This window comes from Somniosus microcephalus, chromosome 14, assembly GCF_052327205.1.
Source record: "Somniosus microcephalus isolate GS21.2 chromosome 14, FLI_Smic_1.0, whole genome shotgun sequence".
NCBI classification, from domain to species: domain Eukaryota; kingdom Metazoa; phylum Chordata; class Chondrichthyes; order Squaliformes; family Somniosidae; genus Somniosus; species Somniosus microcephalus.
Window position 1 is genome coordinate 9,259,952 of NC_141000.1, and position 18,235 is coordinate 9,278,186.

Genomic DNA, 18,235 nt, shown 5'->3' on the forward strand with positions numbered 1-18,235 from the left:
GGCGGCGTAGAGCTGGTCTGAGACCTGGATCGGGAAGATGGCTGATTCCAAGATGGCGGCCCCCTCGGCGCGCACGAGGCGGTGAGGGCCGCATGGCCGGAAGAATAAGAGTCAGAGTTTTTCTGGGCCACGTCCAGCGATCGCGCAGTGACCACTGCCTTTTTTAAGTCCAGGACCTCCTTCTCCAGCAGTCTCTGCCGGATATAATTCGATTTGAGGCCCGTGATGAAGGAATCGCGGACCAATTCGTCAGAGTACGCGTTGGCCGTCACGGCCTTGCAGTTACAGTCCCGGACCAGGTCCTTTAGGCCCTGTAAGAAATCGTCCATTGATTCCTCTGGTCGCTGCCTGCGTGTAGCCAGCAGATGTCTGGCGTACACTTCGTTTACCGGCCTCTGGTATTGGGCCTTCAGGATAGTGATGGCCTCCGTGTAAGAGGTGGCGTCCCGGATGAACGAATAAATCCGATGACTTACGCGAGTAGTCAGTAGACTCAGTTTATCTACCTCGCTAGCGGATGAGGCCCCCGCGAAGAGTTCGAAGCATTTGAGCCAGTGTCCAAATTGATTTGATGCTTCAGCAGAATGTGGATCCAAGTCCAGACGCTCTGGTTTTAGGAGTCGATCCATCCTAGTATTCTTTAGTGATTAAAATTGATGGGCCTTCAATAACCACAAAACTAGAAGTTATAGACTTAAACAAGTTGGCTTTTAATCACTAAGATCAGAGCTAACATCTCAACACGCCGACTGGTTCACAGGAATGAGTCATACAGATCCTGGGATCTTTATGTAAGAGAAGTCAGGGGCGGAGCCAAGTGCCAAGACCTGGAAACTCCCAGGTTAGTCGGGAAAGAGGAAGTGAAACTATACAGTGGGGGAGGGTAATATACATGAGTGCAAAACGAATACAGGATCAAGACAAACAGATTTCATTACAGTGTGGCATTAGTGCAGGAAGGAATGTTGGCCAGGACACCGGGAGAACATCCTACTCTGTTACCCAGAATAAATTGCAACTCTTCTCCTGAAACATGAAAATATTTTTGAGACTAGGAGTAGACGGAGACAATTACTTTTCCCACATGTGTATCCCCTTTGAGCTGCAATTACATAAGTTACATCAGGCCATATCCAGCTGTGGGGAGTTGGAGAAGTTTTCTAATTCACAGATGAGAAGTTTAAAGTGTAATATTAGAGTTTACGGCTAAGAAAAACTAATTGTCTGAAATATTTGTATTTAATAAAGATGTACCATTAGATGATGTGAGAACTTCAATTTTAAAAGATTTAAAAGCAAGGCAGCCAGTCTCGAGAAGTTGTGATTTCTCAACATTGTAATCCCAGTACAGGTAGACTATCCTTTATCCGAAAACCTCGGGACCAGCCGTGTTTCGGTTTTCGGAGAATTTCGGATTTCGGAAGGTGGGTCGGCCGGGGGGGGGGGGGGTCGGCGTGGGGTCGTGCGTGCGACCCCCCGCCGGCCCCGACCCCCGCCGACTTACGGTCGGGGTCGGCAGGGGGTCGTGCGCGCGACCCCCCGCCAACCCCGACCAAGGGGGGGTCGGGGCCGGCGGGGGTCCGCAGGGGGTCGTGCGCACGACTTACGCTGACGCTCAGCCTAAGTCGGCGGGGGTCCGCGGTCGGCGGGGGTCGGGGCCGGCGGGGGGTCGTGCGCACGACTTACGCTGGACTTACGCTGACCGAAAAAACCTTCGGTTTTTAGAGGGTTTCGGTTTTCGGAAGTCCGGATAAAGGGTAGTCTACCTGTATCTGATACATCAGTGGGTATTACCGCAGGAGCTGACTGGGATCAGCTCATCTTTTCTAATTAAAGAGACTTGATTTTCATGACCTCTGTAAGTATATGGCAAATTAGTACAGTAGCTGGAAAGCTACTCGATGTGATAACCTGGAAATCAATCTGAATTGCCCAAAACATTTAAGTATTGCACAATCTTCAGAATTGCAATCAACTGAACATCACAACTTTGTAACATGCTATGACTGAAGATCATGTGTATTACACTTTCAAGCATGAACTTCGAACACATTTTAAAGGAGATATAAAATTCTGTGGTGAAATGTCCTAGATTGTAAACTCCAAGAAACAGCCATTCTTTGTGGAACCAGGAGTCGTAATTAATGTTGCGTAGGGAGTTAAAAGAATACTTTAACTTCTACAGATAATCTGCCATTTCACAAGGAAGTCTTACCAAATACAATTTTTGCTAGCCTTTCTAAAGTGTCCCTTTACTGATAATAGAGTGCAATATGTTCACGTCGGGTATTGTGCCATTAGGGACTATTAGTTATCATTAGAATCAGAGTAAATCATTTAAAGGTTCACAGATACAAGGACAGAGAACATTTAAAAAAGATGGACAATGTTTTACATTAAATTAATTTAATACAATGGTTAAATTCTATAATGTGGTACTTTACAAATTATAAAATGGAAGCTTTCCAAGCAGTTGGTCACAAGTATTCACGTACCAGGTTTGAAGAGTCAGGCGTTACAATTGTCATTGTGGTTCCATTCATTTTTATCCCCTGAATCAACTCGTTCAGTACATAAGTCTGTGATAAGATCTGGATTAAAGAATAAAGTTAAAGATACTGTCTGTCCCTTTTCAGTTGTCAGAAGTTATTACAAAGTAAAAAGAAAAGAAATTCAATGGACAGAATTCACTCAGATAATGTTCAAATAATTTCCTACATAAAGTGCCAGAATAATCTTACAATACAGAGTGCAGCAGCGACAGGGATAAAGAATACAGAATATACACTGGCTTCGGAGTAAACGACTGTCTATAACGATAGCCTTTTATGGCTAGTCTTCCTGTCACTTAATCAAAACAGGGTAAATAAGTTACTGTACATTTTAGTGATAATGTCCTCCTGTAAAATTACTTCAATCCACAGCTGACTGAGCTAGTTACATGGAGTTACCGTCTGAGTTTCCTCATCAGTGCAATTTTTAGTGTGCAATTTTATCAATTTCATTAAATATATTCAAGAAGGAGTTGGATATATTTCTTAAGGCTAAAGGGATCAAGGGATATGGGGAGAAGGCAGGGACAGGGTACTGAATTTGCACGATCAGCCAGGATCTCATTGAATGGCGGAGCAGGCTGGAGGGGCCGAATGGCCTACTCCTGCTCCTATCTTCTATGTTTCTATGATATGTCAACTAAATAAACTGTGAGCTGGATAGCGGATATATTTTAGCCACAGATACAAGTCAGTGCTTCAGGTTAACGCTTTATAATCACCTGCATGACAGCATTAAAAAAACAAGTATTGCCAAGATTGCTGAATCCTTTCACTGGTATCTGCTGGTTGTTTTGTGCCAAAGTCTTCTCTTTCTCATGCTTTTCAGTTTCTGCGGTGTTGTCTTCCTTTCCCTTATCGTCTTCATTTGCTTGAGGCAGTACAGCTGTAACTAGAAATACAGCACAATTTAAACGAGAAACATTCGTGTTACTCACATTAACCACTCTCATCAGCAATCATCATCACATCCTCTACAGCGCTCAGAATTCAATCATATTCCACAGACTGTACCTACACACGCATTTAAAATTCCTTTCGTCAGATAAGCAGTCTATTTTTGTTCTGCAGACTCAGTGAAAAACTGCACAAATCAGTTTTAAATCTTTACATCTGTGTGTGTTTGTCCATGCAGAACAGCAATTTTCAGCAGTCTGCAATAGCCAAGATTCAGCAATTTGGGATGGCTGAGAGCTGAATAGGAGTAAAGCACGTAGCATTTATATATATATTTATATAATAATTATGTTGCTCGAAAAACCTTCTAGAGGACTCACCTCCTTTGGTGCATTTACCAGTAATCTTTTTTTGGATATACGCTACAAATTGTCCCAGCTGATCTTTGACTCCATAATGCACGACATCATCACACAAGTAGCACCTGCACCAAAATAACCAAAAGTTCATCAAACCAAACACCAATCGATGTGACCATTTTATTGTACTTCACAACCATTCTTTCCAGTCGCCCCAACTGTTTTAACTTTTACAATTTCTTGCAGCTGCAGTCTTATACAGCTGCTTCCACCCCGCCCCACTCGCTCACCCACCCCGCCCCGCTCGCCCGCCCACCCCGCCCCGCTCGCCCACCCCAGCCCCGCTCGCTCACCCCAGCCCCGCTCGCTCGCCCACCCCAGCCATTCACTACCATCTCCACACACACTCCTCTAATCAGGAGAGCAAATTGCCAGGGTTGCAATTTTTTTTTTCCAAATCCATTATCAACACCACCTCATAACTGATCACCAGGAGATCATACCATGGACTTCATGTCCTTGTGGCATGGAATGCCTTGTGCCTTTATGGCTGGTGGAAAACAATTTAGTAACCGGTAATCCTGAAGCTGAAACATGCGACTTCAGTGGTGCTGGTTGACTCCCTATAGCATTCTGCCCCGGGGATTTATTAGCCAGTAGGAATTCAGAGACCTTAGAAAACGTAAACAAGTCTCACAAATGTTGGATATTTGGTTTCTGACTGTTCTACGATAGGTTTTCTGCTCCTGTATTGCTTAATCAGGATCCTGCAAATGTTAATCAGGATCCTGCAAATGTTATGTTATCCACCATCAAAATAGTAAGAAGTCATAAACTGATTCAAAAACTGATTTAATACAATGCTATTTACGGGTCATAATCCATGAATATGCTATCCTACATGAGATACTGAACCTACCATACACACCAGTGGTCCAAATTGAGAACCACACAGTGCGATTCTGAATGCAGCTTCTTGTAATGTTTAAGGGCATGTTGTTCTTCTGAATCCCTCCCACAACCCTGAAAAATACAAATCAAGCCATGACATAATTGTGCAATGCTGCAGAAAACATTTTATACTACACAAAGTGGACAACAGAAACAAAGTTTTATCTGCATTATGGCTTGTTTGCACATAATTCCGATTTCTAACAATATTTCAGTTGGAGTTATGTGGAGAATACAAGGCAGCTTTCAGGGATGACAAAAGCAGCAGTGTAACTGAAAGACTCGGGCACCGTAAACCACTCGAGAAATCTGGAACACAGATTTGATCCTCAAAATTAGATTACTAGGTTGAAATTATTACTAGTAAATCTCTGTTTTTCAACACAACCCATTAATTTTACAGGATTATTCAATTTTAGGTCCATCACATTCCAACAAGGTCGTTAGCACACTTAAAGTACTTCATTGGCTGTAAAGCGCTTTGGGACTTCCAGTGGTCATGAACGGCGCTATAGAAAGGCAAGTCTTTCTTTAAAGAAATTCTGGCCAGTGTACATTCTAGATATAATTTACACTTGCTCAATTTCACAGCACAACATTGTGAATTGTAGTGACTGTTTCACAATAGTTAATCCTTCACTGAGGATGACATCATGTACATCGAATCTATGGCAAATTTCAATAATTTTCTTACATGATTTTAGTATTTAAAACCTGAATAAGAACCCTGTATTAGGTGGTATTGATCAGAGAAAGGAGAACTTTTCGCTTTCGAATTGAACGGTGACCAACTAAAGGGGATTTGCTCTGACCTAATCTTATTGCTGATCGAATGGCATACAGGAAACTTTCTGGTATCCGGCACTGACGGGACCGAGCTGGTGCCGGTCGATCAAAAACTGCCGGAGAAACCAGCGCTAATGTTAAAACATACGGAGTTTCTGAGCTCCGTGTGAAGCAACAAACCCTGTTGCTTGGCAACAGCTTCAAAACAGTCGGCGTAGCTTGCAAGCGTCTCTGTAGCTAAGCAACAGCTTCAGCTAGACCTTGCAGAGCCACGACTGGAGAAAAAAAGCAAAAAGAAGTAAAAAAACTTCTCTGAACCGACTCCTGAATTTTGCCGGTGGATCGAGCTTTCCGGACATTTAACCTCTGGTTAAACAAAAGTTTCCTGTATTAAGTTTCCACCCCACCCCAAAAAAAGCCCCATTGCACCCTTGTCCAGTTTTGCCATCCCCGCCTCAGTCCTGAAATGTGTTAAATTGCTGTGCATATATATACACAACCACATTGACAATGTACCCTATTGTAAATGTCATGTTGCAAATGTAGACCATTATCATGAATTTAAAAACCAACGCACAATTTTTCTCTTTTGTAAAAAAAAATGAATTACATTTTTTAAATGCTTTGCCTGTTAATGGTTAAATATTTGCCAATTTTTCTATTTCAAGACATGTTTAGATACAGGAAACTTTGGTTTATCCGGAGGTTGTATGTCCGGAATACTCGATCTAACGGCAAAAATCAGGAGCCATTTTCTATAAGTTTTTTTTAGTTCTCGTTCTTTTTTTTTCCCCAGTCAGGCACTGCAAGGTCTGTAGCTATAGCAACAGCTTCAGCTGGAGACGCTTGCAGCTACAGCTGACTCTTCAGAAGCTGTTGCTAAGCAACAGTGTTTGTTGTCAGATACAGAGATGAAAACCTCCGTATGCTTCAACATTAACTTTGTATGTCCGGCAGTTTTGATAGATCGGCAACACGCCGGTCCCGTCGGTGCCGGATATCACTAAGTTTCCTGTAGCTAAACTGAACTTTAAAAAATGATTTATATGCAAATAAATTTGTTTGCGATGACTGATCAGATTGCCTGAAACATAGAAGATAGGAGCAGGAGTAGGCCATTCGGCCCTTCGAGCCTGCTCCACCATTCAATGAGATCATGGCTGATCATTCAAATTCAGTACCCTGTCCCTGCCTTCTCCCCATATCCCTTGATCCCTTTAGCCTCAAGAAATATATCCAACTCTTTCTTGAATATATTTAATGAACTGGCCTCCACCGCCCTCTGTGACAGAGAGTTCCACAGGTTCACCACTCTCTGGGTGAAGAAATTCCTCATTTTTCAGTCCTAAATGTCCTACCCCTTATCCTTAGACTATGACCGCTGGTTCTGGACTCCCCGACCATCGGGAACATCCTTCCAGCATCCAGTCTGTCCAGGCCTGACAGAATTTTATAGGTTTCGATGATATCCCCTCTCAATCTTCTAAACTCCAGTGAGTATAAGCCCAATCGACACAATCTCTCCTCATACGTCATTCCTGCCATCCCAGGTATCAGCCTGGTGAATCTTCGCTGCACTCCCTCCATGGCAAGAACGTCCTTCCTCAGGTAAGGCGACCAAAACTGCACACAATACTCAAGGTGCGGTCTCACCAAGGCCCTGTACAACTGTAGCAAGACATCCTTGTTCCTGTAGTCGAACTCTCTTGCTACGAAGGCCAACATACCATTTGCCTTCTTAACCGCCTGCTGCACCTGCATGCTTACCTTCAGCGACTGGTGCACAAGAACACCCAGGTCTCTTTGCACTTCCCCTTCTCCCAATCTATTGCCATTTAAATAATAATCTGCCTTCCTGTTTTTGCCACCAAAGTGGATAACCTCACATTTATCCACATTATAGTGCATTTGCCATGTTTCTGCCCAATCACCCAACCTGTCCAAATCGTACTGGAGTTTCATGACATCCTCCTCGCAGCATACCCTCCCACCCAGCTTTGTGTCGTCTGCAAATTTGGAGATATTACATCCAATTCCCTCGTCCAGATCATTAATATATATTGTGAACAGCTGGGGTCCTAGGACCGATCCTTGCGGTACCCCACTAGTCACTGCCTGCCACTCGGAAAACGACCCGTTTATTCCAACTCTTTGCTTTCTGTCCGCCAACCAGTTCTCTATCCAAGTCAATAGCTTGCCCCCAATCCCATGTGCCTTAATTTTGCACGCTAATCTCTTATGCGGGACCTTATCGAAAGCCTTCTGAAAGTCCAAATACACCACATCCACTGGTTCTCCCTTATCTATTTTACCAGTTACATCCTCAAAAAATTCCAGTAGATTAGTCAAGCATGATTTACCTTTTGTAAATCCATGTTGACTTTGTCCGATCCTGTCACTGCTTTCCAAGTGCTCTGCTATTACATCTTTTATAATGGACTCTAGCATTTTACCCACTACCGATGTCAGGCTTACCGGTCCATAATTCCCCGCTTTTTCTCTGCCACCTTTTTTGAATAGTGGGGTAACATTAGCTACCCTCCAATCCATGGGTACTGTTCCAGAGTCTATCGAGTTCTGGAAGATGACCAGCAATGCATCTACTATTTCTAGGGCCACTTCCTTAAGTACCCTGGGATGTAGATTATCAGGTCCTGGGGATTTATCGGCCTTCAGTCCCATCAATTTTCCTAACACCATTTCCCTACAAATACTGATTTCTTTCAGTTCCACCCTTTCATCAGACCCTATGTTCCCCGGTATTTCTGGGAGGTTATTTGTGTCCTCCTTTGTGAAGACAGAACCAAAATATGTATTTATTGGTCTGCCATATCTTTGTTCCCCATTATAAATCCCCCCGATTCTGACTGCAAGGGACCTACGCTTGACTTCACCAATCTTTTTCTCTTCACATATCTATAAAAGCTTTTACAGTCAGTTTTTATGTTCCCTGCTAGCTTACTCTCATATTCTATTTTCCCTTTCTTAATTAATCCCTTTGTCCTCCTTTGTTGAATCCTGAACTGCTCCCAATCCTCAGGATTATTGCTTTTTCTGGCCAATTTGTATGTCCTCTCCTTGGATCTTATGCTATCCCTAATTTCCCTTGTTACCCACGGTTGAGTCACCTTTTTTGTTTTATTTTTATGCCAAACTGGGATGAACAACTTCTGTAGTTCATCCATTCGGTCTTTGAATGTTTGCCATTGCCTATCCACCGTCAACCCTTTTGAGTGCCATTCCCCAATCAATCCTACCCAACTCGCTCCTCAGACCATCGTAGTTTCCTTTATTTAAATTGAGGACCCTTGTTTCTGAGTCAACTACTTCATTCTCCATCTTAATGAAGAATTCGATCATATTATGATCGCTCCGACCCAACAAGATTGCTAATTAATCCTTTCTCGTTACATAATACCCAGTCTAAGATGGCCTGATCTCTGGTTGGTTCCTCGACATATTGGTCCAGGAAACCATCCCGTAAACACTCCAGGAATTCCTCCTCCACAGTATTGTTACTAATTTGGTTGGCCCAATCTATATGTAGATTAAAGTCACCCACGATGACTGCTGTGCCCTTGTTGCATGCTTCTTTAATTTCCCTTTTAATGCCACCCCCAACCTCCGCCTTACTGTTTGGAGGTCTATATACCACTCCCACTAACGTTTTTTTCCCCTTAGTATTTCTCAATTCTACCCATACAGCTTCCACATCATCAGGGCTAATATCCTTCATTACAATTGTGTTAATCCCTTCTTTAACCAGTAATGCTACCCCACCTCCCTTTCCTTTTTGCCTATCTTTCCTGAATATCGAATACCCCTGGATGTTGAGTTCCCAGCCTTGGCCATCCTTGAGCCACGTTTCCGTAATCCCAACCAAATCATATTCGTTTACCTCTATTTGCACAGCCAATTCATCCACCTTATTACAAATGCTCCTCACATTAAGACACAAAGCCTTCAGGCTTGTTTTTTTAACGCTCTTAAATCTATTAGAATTATTATTTACTGTGGCCATGTTTGATTTAAACCGTTGATTTCTCTGACTGCCACTTTTGTTTTTTTCCTTCCTATCTTTTGCTTTTATCCTTGTTTCCCTTTCCTCTGTCCCCCTGCTCAGGTTCCCAACCCCCTTCCATTTTAGTTTAAACCCTCCCTCACAGCACTAGCAAACAAACCCCCTAGGACATCGGTTCCAGCCCTGCCCAGGTGCAGACCGTCCGGTTTGAACTGGTCCCACCTCCCCCAGAACTGGATCCAATGTCCCAGGAACTTGAATCCCTCCCCCTGGCACCATTCCTCTAGCCACGTATTCATCTGAAGTATCCTTCTATTTCTACTCTGACTAGCACGTGGCACTGGTAGCAATCCTGAGATTACTACCTTTGAGGTCCTGTTTTTTAATTTACCTAACTCCCTATATTCTGCTTTTAGGACCTCATCCCGCTTTTTACCTATATCGTTGGTGCCTATATGCACCATGACAACTGGCTGTTCACCCTCCCCTTCCAAGATGTTCTGCAGCCGCTCGGAGACATCCTTGACCCTTGCACCAGGGAGGCAACACACCATCCTGGAGTCTCGTTTGCGGCCGCAGAAACGCTTATCTATTGCCCTTACAATTGAATCCCCTATTACTATAGCTCTACCACTCTTTTTCCTCCCATTCTGTGCAGCAGAGCCACCCCTGGTGCCAGGAAGTTGGCTGCTGCTGCCTTCCTCTGATAAGCCACCCCCCCCCCCCAAACAGTACTCAAAGTGGTGTATCGGTTGGAGAGGGGGATGGCCACAGGGGACCCCTGCACTACCTGCCTGCGCCTAGTACTCGGCCTGTTGGTCACCCGTTCCCTTTCTTCCTGTCCAACCTCTAGCTGCGGTGTGTCCAACTCTGTAAACGTGCTATTCACGACGTCCTGAGCATAGTGAACGCTCCAGTATGTATCCAATCGCAGCTCCAGCGCCGCAATGCGGTCTGTCAGTAGCTGCAGCTGGGTGCATTTCCTGCGTGGACCTGCGTGGGAACAGAGCATCGGCGGCAGAGCTTAAAACCGGCAGCGAGGAGCAGCCCGACCAGCGCGGACCTGCGTGGGAACAGAGCATCGGCGGCAGAGCTTAAAACCGGCAGCGAGGAGCAGCCCGACCAGCGCAGACCTGTGTGGGAACAGAGCATCAGCGGCAGAGCTTAAAACCGGCAGTGAGGAGCGACCAATTCAGCAGCAGGGGAGAGAGGTAAAGAGTAATCAAAGTGTGCCGTCACCAGGAAGCAGGTAAGTGATTGGTTGGTGAGTATTTCTCTCTTTTTTTTTTAAACTTTAACTCTGGTTTATAGTTTCTAAGGTCTCTCTGGTGTAGCAGGGACTGTTGGCAAACCAGTTAACTGTAGTGTAATTAGTGGGATTGATTGATTTAATTTAAATTCAATTAAAGGGTAAGTCATGGCAGGACAGCCGGGCCCCGTGGTCTGCTCTTCCTGCGATATGTGGGAACTCAGGGACACTTCCTGTGTCCCTGACAATGCGACGTCACTCAGCTATTCAGACAATTTAGCAGGAGGATAGATAAAGAGTGGTAGATAAACAGAAAGATGATTTGCAACCGTTATATAAATTGGCTTACTCCTGCAGTCATTGCTCCATTGCGGTTAGAGTACTTCAGCGTGAGCTTTCCGAGCCCGTGATTGTTGCTGCTGCTGGAAGGCTCACCAATAACAGGAGGTTTTTTTGACGCAATGGCTATAGGTAATTTTTTTTTAAATGACAATGTAGCTTTGGTGATGAAATGGTTTGATTTTTAATCGTTACATTTTGACACAGCCAAATTAAACGGAGTGCACGTAAACAGAGTGCTTCATTTGGGAATTTGGAAAGAGTGGGAATTTCTGGTAAGTATTGGGCAAGTAGAAGCTGTAAATAGTGAAATTTAGTTTAACATTTTGATTTAAACCTAGAACTTTAAAAACTGTGGTTAACAGAAGCTGCCTGCCAGTGGCAGTTAACTGTCAGTCAGCTGTAATTGTTTGTCTTGAACAGGTGCTAATCACAGGGAGCAGTGGCGCTGAGTCAACACTTGTAAATTGGGTGAGGCTCCTAGAGTATAAAAGTAAACAGTTCTGCAGAGCATAGAGTGGTCTACACTGAGCGGTATTAAACGTAATGCACTTAAACAGTGTTTCATTTGGAAAGAGTGGGAATTTGAAGAGAGGGAAGGAGTTGCTGCTTTTTGCCTACACTACTTATAGTGCTTTGTGTTACAGATAGATATTTAATTTCATTACCCATAACTTAATCTAGATCAATTTAGTCAAGAAACTAAACTGTAAACTAAGTTACTTAAATACATATTTAATTAGACAGCACGTGGGAGTTTGTGGTCCCAGACAACCACGTCTGCAGCAAGTGCCTGCATCTTGAGGAACTTCAGCTCAGAGTTGTTGAGCTGGAGTCTGAGGAGCATGTAGTGTATGTGCCTTTAAGAGCCCCTGTGTACTGTAATGCCGGTAATGGCCACTCGGGCTAAATAAGCCTGTATATTGTCTTGTATCTGTTAGTTCACCTCCAGACTTTGTTCAGTAAACACCTGTGAAACCAACTCCTGCCTTCCGTGCCTCTATTAACACACGGATACAACAGAGCAGACATTGCGGGGCATCAGGGAGGGGGAGAGTTACCTGGACACTTTGATCCAGGAGGCAGTCACACCCCTTAGGTTAGGGTAGGTAGTGGTACAGGTCTGGTTAGTGATCAGGGACAAAAGGGTATGACTACAACTCAGGCAGGTAAGGGGATCCCAGGTGAAGTGCTGGAGGAGCCTTGGCATTTGTCCTTATTCAACAGGTATGAGGTTCTTGCTGCCTGTGTGGATGACGGAAAAGCCTGCAGGATGGATGAGCAAGCTGACCATGGCACCATGGTGCAGGAGGCCATTCAAGTGGGGGGGGGAGTTAAAGGGAATATAGTTGTGGTAGGAGACAGTACAGTCAGGGGGATAGATACTGTTCTCTGCAGCTGCGACCGGGAGCTCTGAAGGTTGTGTTGCCTGCCCAGTGCCAGGGTTAAAGACATCTCCTCGTGGCTGGAGAAGAACTTGGGAGTGGGAAGGGGAGGAACCAGTTGTCGTGGTTCACGTAGGAACCAACGACATAGGTAGAACTAGGAATGAGGTTCTGCTGAGGGAGTTTGAGGAGTTGAGGTCCAAATTAAATAGCAGAACCTCAAAGGTAATAATCTCTGGATTGTTATCTGAGCCACGCACTAATTGGCATAGGGATAAGCATATTAGGTTAAATACGTGGCTGAAAGAGTGGCGTGGGAGGCAGGGGTTTTGCTTCATGGGGCACTGGCACCAGTACTAGGGAAAGAGGGAGCTGTTCCTTTGGGACAGGCTCCACTTAAACCGGGCTGGAACCAGTGTCCTGGCGAATCAAATATGTAGGGCTTTAAATTAATGAAGGGGGGGTGGGAGGATTCAGGAAAGAGTAAATTTAAAAGCAGCGAGAGAAATGTCGAGGCTCCAGAGCAGAGTTTTAGGTAAAAATAAGCAGAGTGGGTCAGGAAGGGAGAGAGAGAGTAACAAAGGTAATAAGGCATCAGTGACTAAGGTGACATCAGGGGAAAAATAGAAAAAGTCAAAGCTAAAGACACTATGTATGAATGCGCGAAGCATTCGCAACAAAATAGATGAATTAATAGCGGAGATAGAAATTAATAGGTTTGATCCAATAGCCATTATGGAGACGTGGTTGCAAAGTGACCAAGGTTGGGAACTAAATATTCCAGGATATTTAACTTTTAGAAGAGATAGGCAAAATGCAAAAGGAGGAGGGGTAGCCCTGATAATAAAGGATGGGATAAAGACAGTAGAGAGAAAGGATCTTCGCTCCGAAAATCAAGAAGTAGAATCAGTTTGGGTGGAGCTAAGAAACAGCAAGGGGCAGAAAACATTGGTGGGAGTTGTTTATAGGCCCCCAAACAGTATTTGTAACGTAGGGCAGATTATAAATCAGGAAATTAGAGGTGCATGTAACAAGGGTAATACAGTGATCATGGGGGACTTTAATCTACATATAGGCTGGGCAAACCAAATTTGCAGTAATAGTGTGGAGGTCGAATTCATGGAATGTAAACAAGATAGTCTGTCTTCACGGAAGAAGACACAAAAAACCTCCTGGAAATAGTGGAGAACCAACGGTCTAACGAGAATGAAGAACTGAAAGAAATTGATATTAGTAAAAAAAAATAGTACTGGAGAAATTAATGGTACTGAAAGCCAATAAATCCCCTGGACCTGATGGCCTACATCCTAGGGTTTTGAAAGAGGTGGCTATAGAGATAGTGGCATTGGTACTCATCTTCCAAAATTCCATTGATTCTAGAATGGTTCCCAGAGTACCCAGCTTGCCCAGAACACAAGTACTGTATACACAGATCTCTTCACAAAGAGCAATATTTTAGTAAAACAGCAACTTACCTGATGCCCACATTTTAAGCATAACCAGACAGTCGGATTTTCGTCAGTTTCTTTGTGGGTTTTTTCCGTTTTAGCATCAGTTTTGCAGTCCTCACAAGCCTTCCAGCAATGCTGGAGTAATAGTTTTTTAATTTGGCTTTGGTTCAGTCCCTTACGAATGTGCACACACTGCGGCACTGCAATAAATCAGAAATGCAGCAACATGTAATTTAGGACATGTGAATTTATACTAAATTCCAGAATTAATGTTATTGACTGCAACACACATTTTTACTCCATTGACAAGTAGTGTAAAGGAAGTTTTAATTTGAATTGGTGCAATATGCCTAATAGCAAGTACACAATATAAAATGTACAAAATGAACATTTTCTTATTATTTTGGAGTAATGCTATGCATTGGTAGAAAGTTAAAGCTGCAGTACCTTACTGCTGGTGGCATAATTTATTGGTGTACCATTGTGTTGTACCGTGGAGTAAGAGGGCACAGACTGATACTTGCAAATTCCCAGTGAGTTCTTAATCTTAGCTGGGCTAGGCGCTCCGAGCAGAATGAAGATACTTTCCCACAAATAAGACAGAAAACTGCTGGGCAAGTCAATGGCCCAGAAATTCGGGTCGGGGGCTTCCCGCGGGTGCAAGCCTCCGACCCGCACTTACCTAGCGCGCCGGCCGTTGAGCTGTGGGCCCGCATGGGATTCCGATCCTGGGCCTCCTCCAACTGCCGGCGCGCAGTGCTTGCGTATCCCAGGGGCGCAGTTAGTTCGAAGCGTCCCCTGGGATCACGTGGGCCATGGAGAGCCAATGGTAGCAGGGAATGCTTCATTCATAAGTTTGACAGGAAGAGCTGTCAAACCTATAAATACTATAAGCCCCAAAACATCACTAAAACTTCAAATACATTTTTTTTTTTTAAATCACATTTTTAAAATAACTATAAATTACATAAAATAACTATTTTAAACAATAATTTAAATTTTTGAAAAAATTAATTACATTTTCTAACGGGGCTAAAAATAAACTTACCTTTCTTTAAATTACAGGAAACTTTGTGCTATCCGGCACCCACGGGACCGAGCTACTGCCGTTGCCTCAAAACTTCCGGATAGACCAGTGTCAATGTTATCAGATAGGAGCTTTTCATCTCCGTATCTGACAACAAAGACTGTTGCTTAGCAACAGCTTGTCAGCACTCGGCCCGTGGCTTGGAAGCGTCTCTGAAGCTGTTGCTAAGATACAGAGATGCTTTCTAGAGCCTGCCATCTGACCACAAACACTGTTGCTCAGCAACAGCTTGTAAACACTCGGCCCAGTAGCATGGAAGCATCTCTGAAGCTGTTGCTAAGCTACAAAGACGCTTTCCAGAGCCTGCCTGTGAAAAGAATGCTAGGAGAAGAAAAAAAACCTAACCAAAACGGCTGCTGATTTCTGCCGTTAGATCGAAGTTGCCGGACATTCAACCTCCGGATAGCACAAAGTTTCCTGCATTTAAAAATAATAAACCTGTGGAAAAAATGTTTTCATTTTAATTAATTCACCACTTACCTTGTTAAAAGCAGGCCTTGCGCCTGCTTTTTAAAAGTATAACTGCTGGAGACTTACCCTCCCGGAGAAACCTGCAAAAAAAACGTAAGTTCGATGCACATGCCTCTCCTGCGCACGCGTTCCACCTCTCAACCCCTTCTTTCAGGGGAATGGAAGTGCCGGTTTCCCACGCAGTGCATGCATGAAACCGGCACTTCCATTGGGCTTACGGGCGAGTACCCCGTACGTTCTCACCCGTGGAGACCCGAATTTCTGGGCCAATATCATGTGTACCACCTGGTGGCCAGTTAGAGCAACATTTAAAATGGTCTGGAAGCAGATCATCTGCTTACCTTACTACCTGAAGTTGGAGATATGGAATCCTAATTGGGGCAGAATTTTTAAGTTTAAAAACTGCAGTCTCACATCTTCACTACAACTACATTTTACCGTAATTTGGCAGAAGCTAAAATACCCTTTCTATAGCACAGATTGATGTTGGCGTCAGTCTTAGTTCAGCGGCAGCACGCTCACCTCCGAGTCAGAAGGTTGTGGTTGTAAGCCCCTCTCCAAAGAATTGAACACAAAATTTAGGCTGACACTTCACTGAAGTACTGAGGGAGTGCTGCACTGTCAGAAGTGCTGCACTGTCAGAAGTGCCATCTTGCCTGCTCAGGTGAACACTTATGACTATTTAGAGAACACTGAGCACTTACAGTAAAATAAAGATTGCCGTCAACTGTAGCCCAAGGCCTTCAGCCCTTTGCAGTTGTTTTTCTTCAATAACTTTTGTCATTATTTCATTACTTTTGTTGATTTATATGACCCTAATAATTTGTTTGAGGCACAGCTCCCTTCACAAGAAAGAATTTTTTTCTTAAACTTAAAACATCTGGAACAATGTGAAAGAATACACTTTTGTAGGGGAGGAACGGTTCCGCCTCACTCTACAATTTGTAACCAAAGAAGCATTTTATTACCACAACTATCAGAGGTCTCATCATCCCGAGGAGAATGTTGTCTTTCCTTCTTCTTTCCCATTTCAACGTTGTCTCGGTACTCTTCAACTATAGTGCCTACAAAAATAGAAAGTCAACTTAAAGACCACGCAGCTGCAAAACTGTGCATCTGTAGATATTAAATAAAACCAATGCGCTGTCATCTTAAAAATAATTTCACATACATGTATGACAAACAAAATAACTATAGGATCTGCAGGAATATATAAATCACAGAAACCCCACAGTGCAGATAGAGGCCATTTCGGCCCATCGAGCCTGCACCGACACATATCCCACCCGATCCCCGTAACCCCTACACCAACACATATCCCACCCTATCCCCGTAACCCCACATATTTAATCCCCCTAACACTAAGGGTCAATTTATCATAGCCAATCAACCTAACCCGCACATCTTTGGACTGTGGGAGGAAACCGGAGCACCCGGAGAAAACCCACACAAACACGGGGAGAATGTGCAAACTCCACACAGACAGTCACCCGAGGCCGGATTCGAACCCGGGTCTCTGGCGCTGTGAGGCAACAGTGCTAACCACTATGCCACCGTGCTGCATATAACTGAACATTCAACAGGCAACAAAGCGGAGTTCCAAACACTGGCCATCTCTGATTATTTTCCCATCTCCCTTACCATTCATATCCCCCAGATCTTCCCAACCCTACATCATTAACCATCCACCAGAGGAAAGAGCTCTCCCCAGCTCCCTCACAAATTCACCCTTAAACTCCCAGCTCCCTCTCCGCTGTTAGCTAGCTGTGGCTCAGTGAGAACACTCTCGCGTTGGAGTCAGAAGGTTGTTGGTTCAAGTCCCACCCCCCAGGCTTGTGCAGCACTGAACTGTACAGAGGGAGTGCTGCACTGTTGGAGGTCTTTTGGATGAGACATTAAACTGAGGCCCGTCTGCCCTCTCAAGTGGATGTAAAAGATCCCATGGCACCATTTTGAAGAATAGCAGGGGAGTTCTCCCTGGTGTCCTGGCCAATTATCACCTCTCAACCAACACAACGAAAAACAGATCATTTGGTCATTATCACATTGCTGTTTGTGGGACCTTGCTGTGCACAAATTTGCTGCTGCATTTCCTACAACACAACAATGACTACACTTCAAAAGCACCACATCAGGTGTAAAGCAGTTTGAGGTTGTGAAAGGCGCTATATAAATGCAAGTCTTTCTTTTCTTTCTCTGGCTCTCCACCACCTCTGCTGCCGATGTCCTGCAAAATTGCTCGCTTCTCTGCCTCTGATGTTCATTCCTACCAAATCACTCATCTCCTCTCACTTCTGCCATTCCTGTAGCAAAGACCCCATCTTTGCTCCCTGAAGTCAGAGGACTGCAAACTCAAGCACACTTGGCACATAACTGCTCTAGTCATTTGTCACCAGATCTGATTTAACCAGTACCATGCTTCAATCTACACAGCCACTACTCCAGGATCATCCTGGAGGACAAGGATAACCCAAGACTCCTTTTCTCCATGTACTATGGCCTCTTCAAACAACTTTTCCCCCATTGTCTCCTAGCTCATGTCAAAGACCAACTGACAAGAGCTCACTGTCTTCTTCATCTGTAAGACTGAGAGCAGCCATGAAGCGGACTCTGTTGCTTCTTGCCCTAGCTTCACACCCATTCTTGCCCTGATCCTCTGCCATTCTACATTTTCTCTCCCAACAGCA

At 44.2% G+C, this 18,235-nt stretch overlaps 1 protein-coding gene across 2 annotated transcripts in view; it reads right to left on the reverse strand.

Annotated features, from left to right (window-relative positions):
- Positions 1–18,235, reverse strand: part of usp16 (ubiquitin specific peptidase 16) — a 65,393-nt gene that overhangs the window by 43,331 nt on the left and 3,827 nt on the right. For both annotated transcript variants that reach the window (XM_086006208.1, XM_086006209.1), the window contains exons 2-7: positions 16,517–16,612; positions 14,015–14,190; positions 4,728–4,831; positions 3,830–3,933; positions 3,275–3,444; positions 2,496–2,591 (exon numbers count right to left, since the gene is read on the reverse strand). In XM_086006208.1, coding sequence (XP_085862334.1) covers positions 2,496–2,591; positions 3,275–3,444; positions 3,830–3,933; positions 4,728–4,831; positions 14,015–14,190; positions 16,517–16,577 — 711 coding nt within the window. In that variant the 5' untranslated portion in view covers positions 16,578–16,612. The remainder of the gene's footprint in view (positions 1–2,495; positions 2,592–3,274; positions 3,445–3,829; positions 3,934–4,727; positions 4,832–14,014; positions 14,191–16,516; positions 16,613–18,235) is intronic.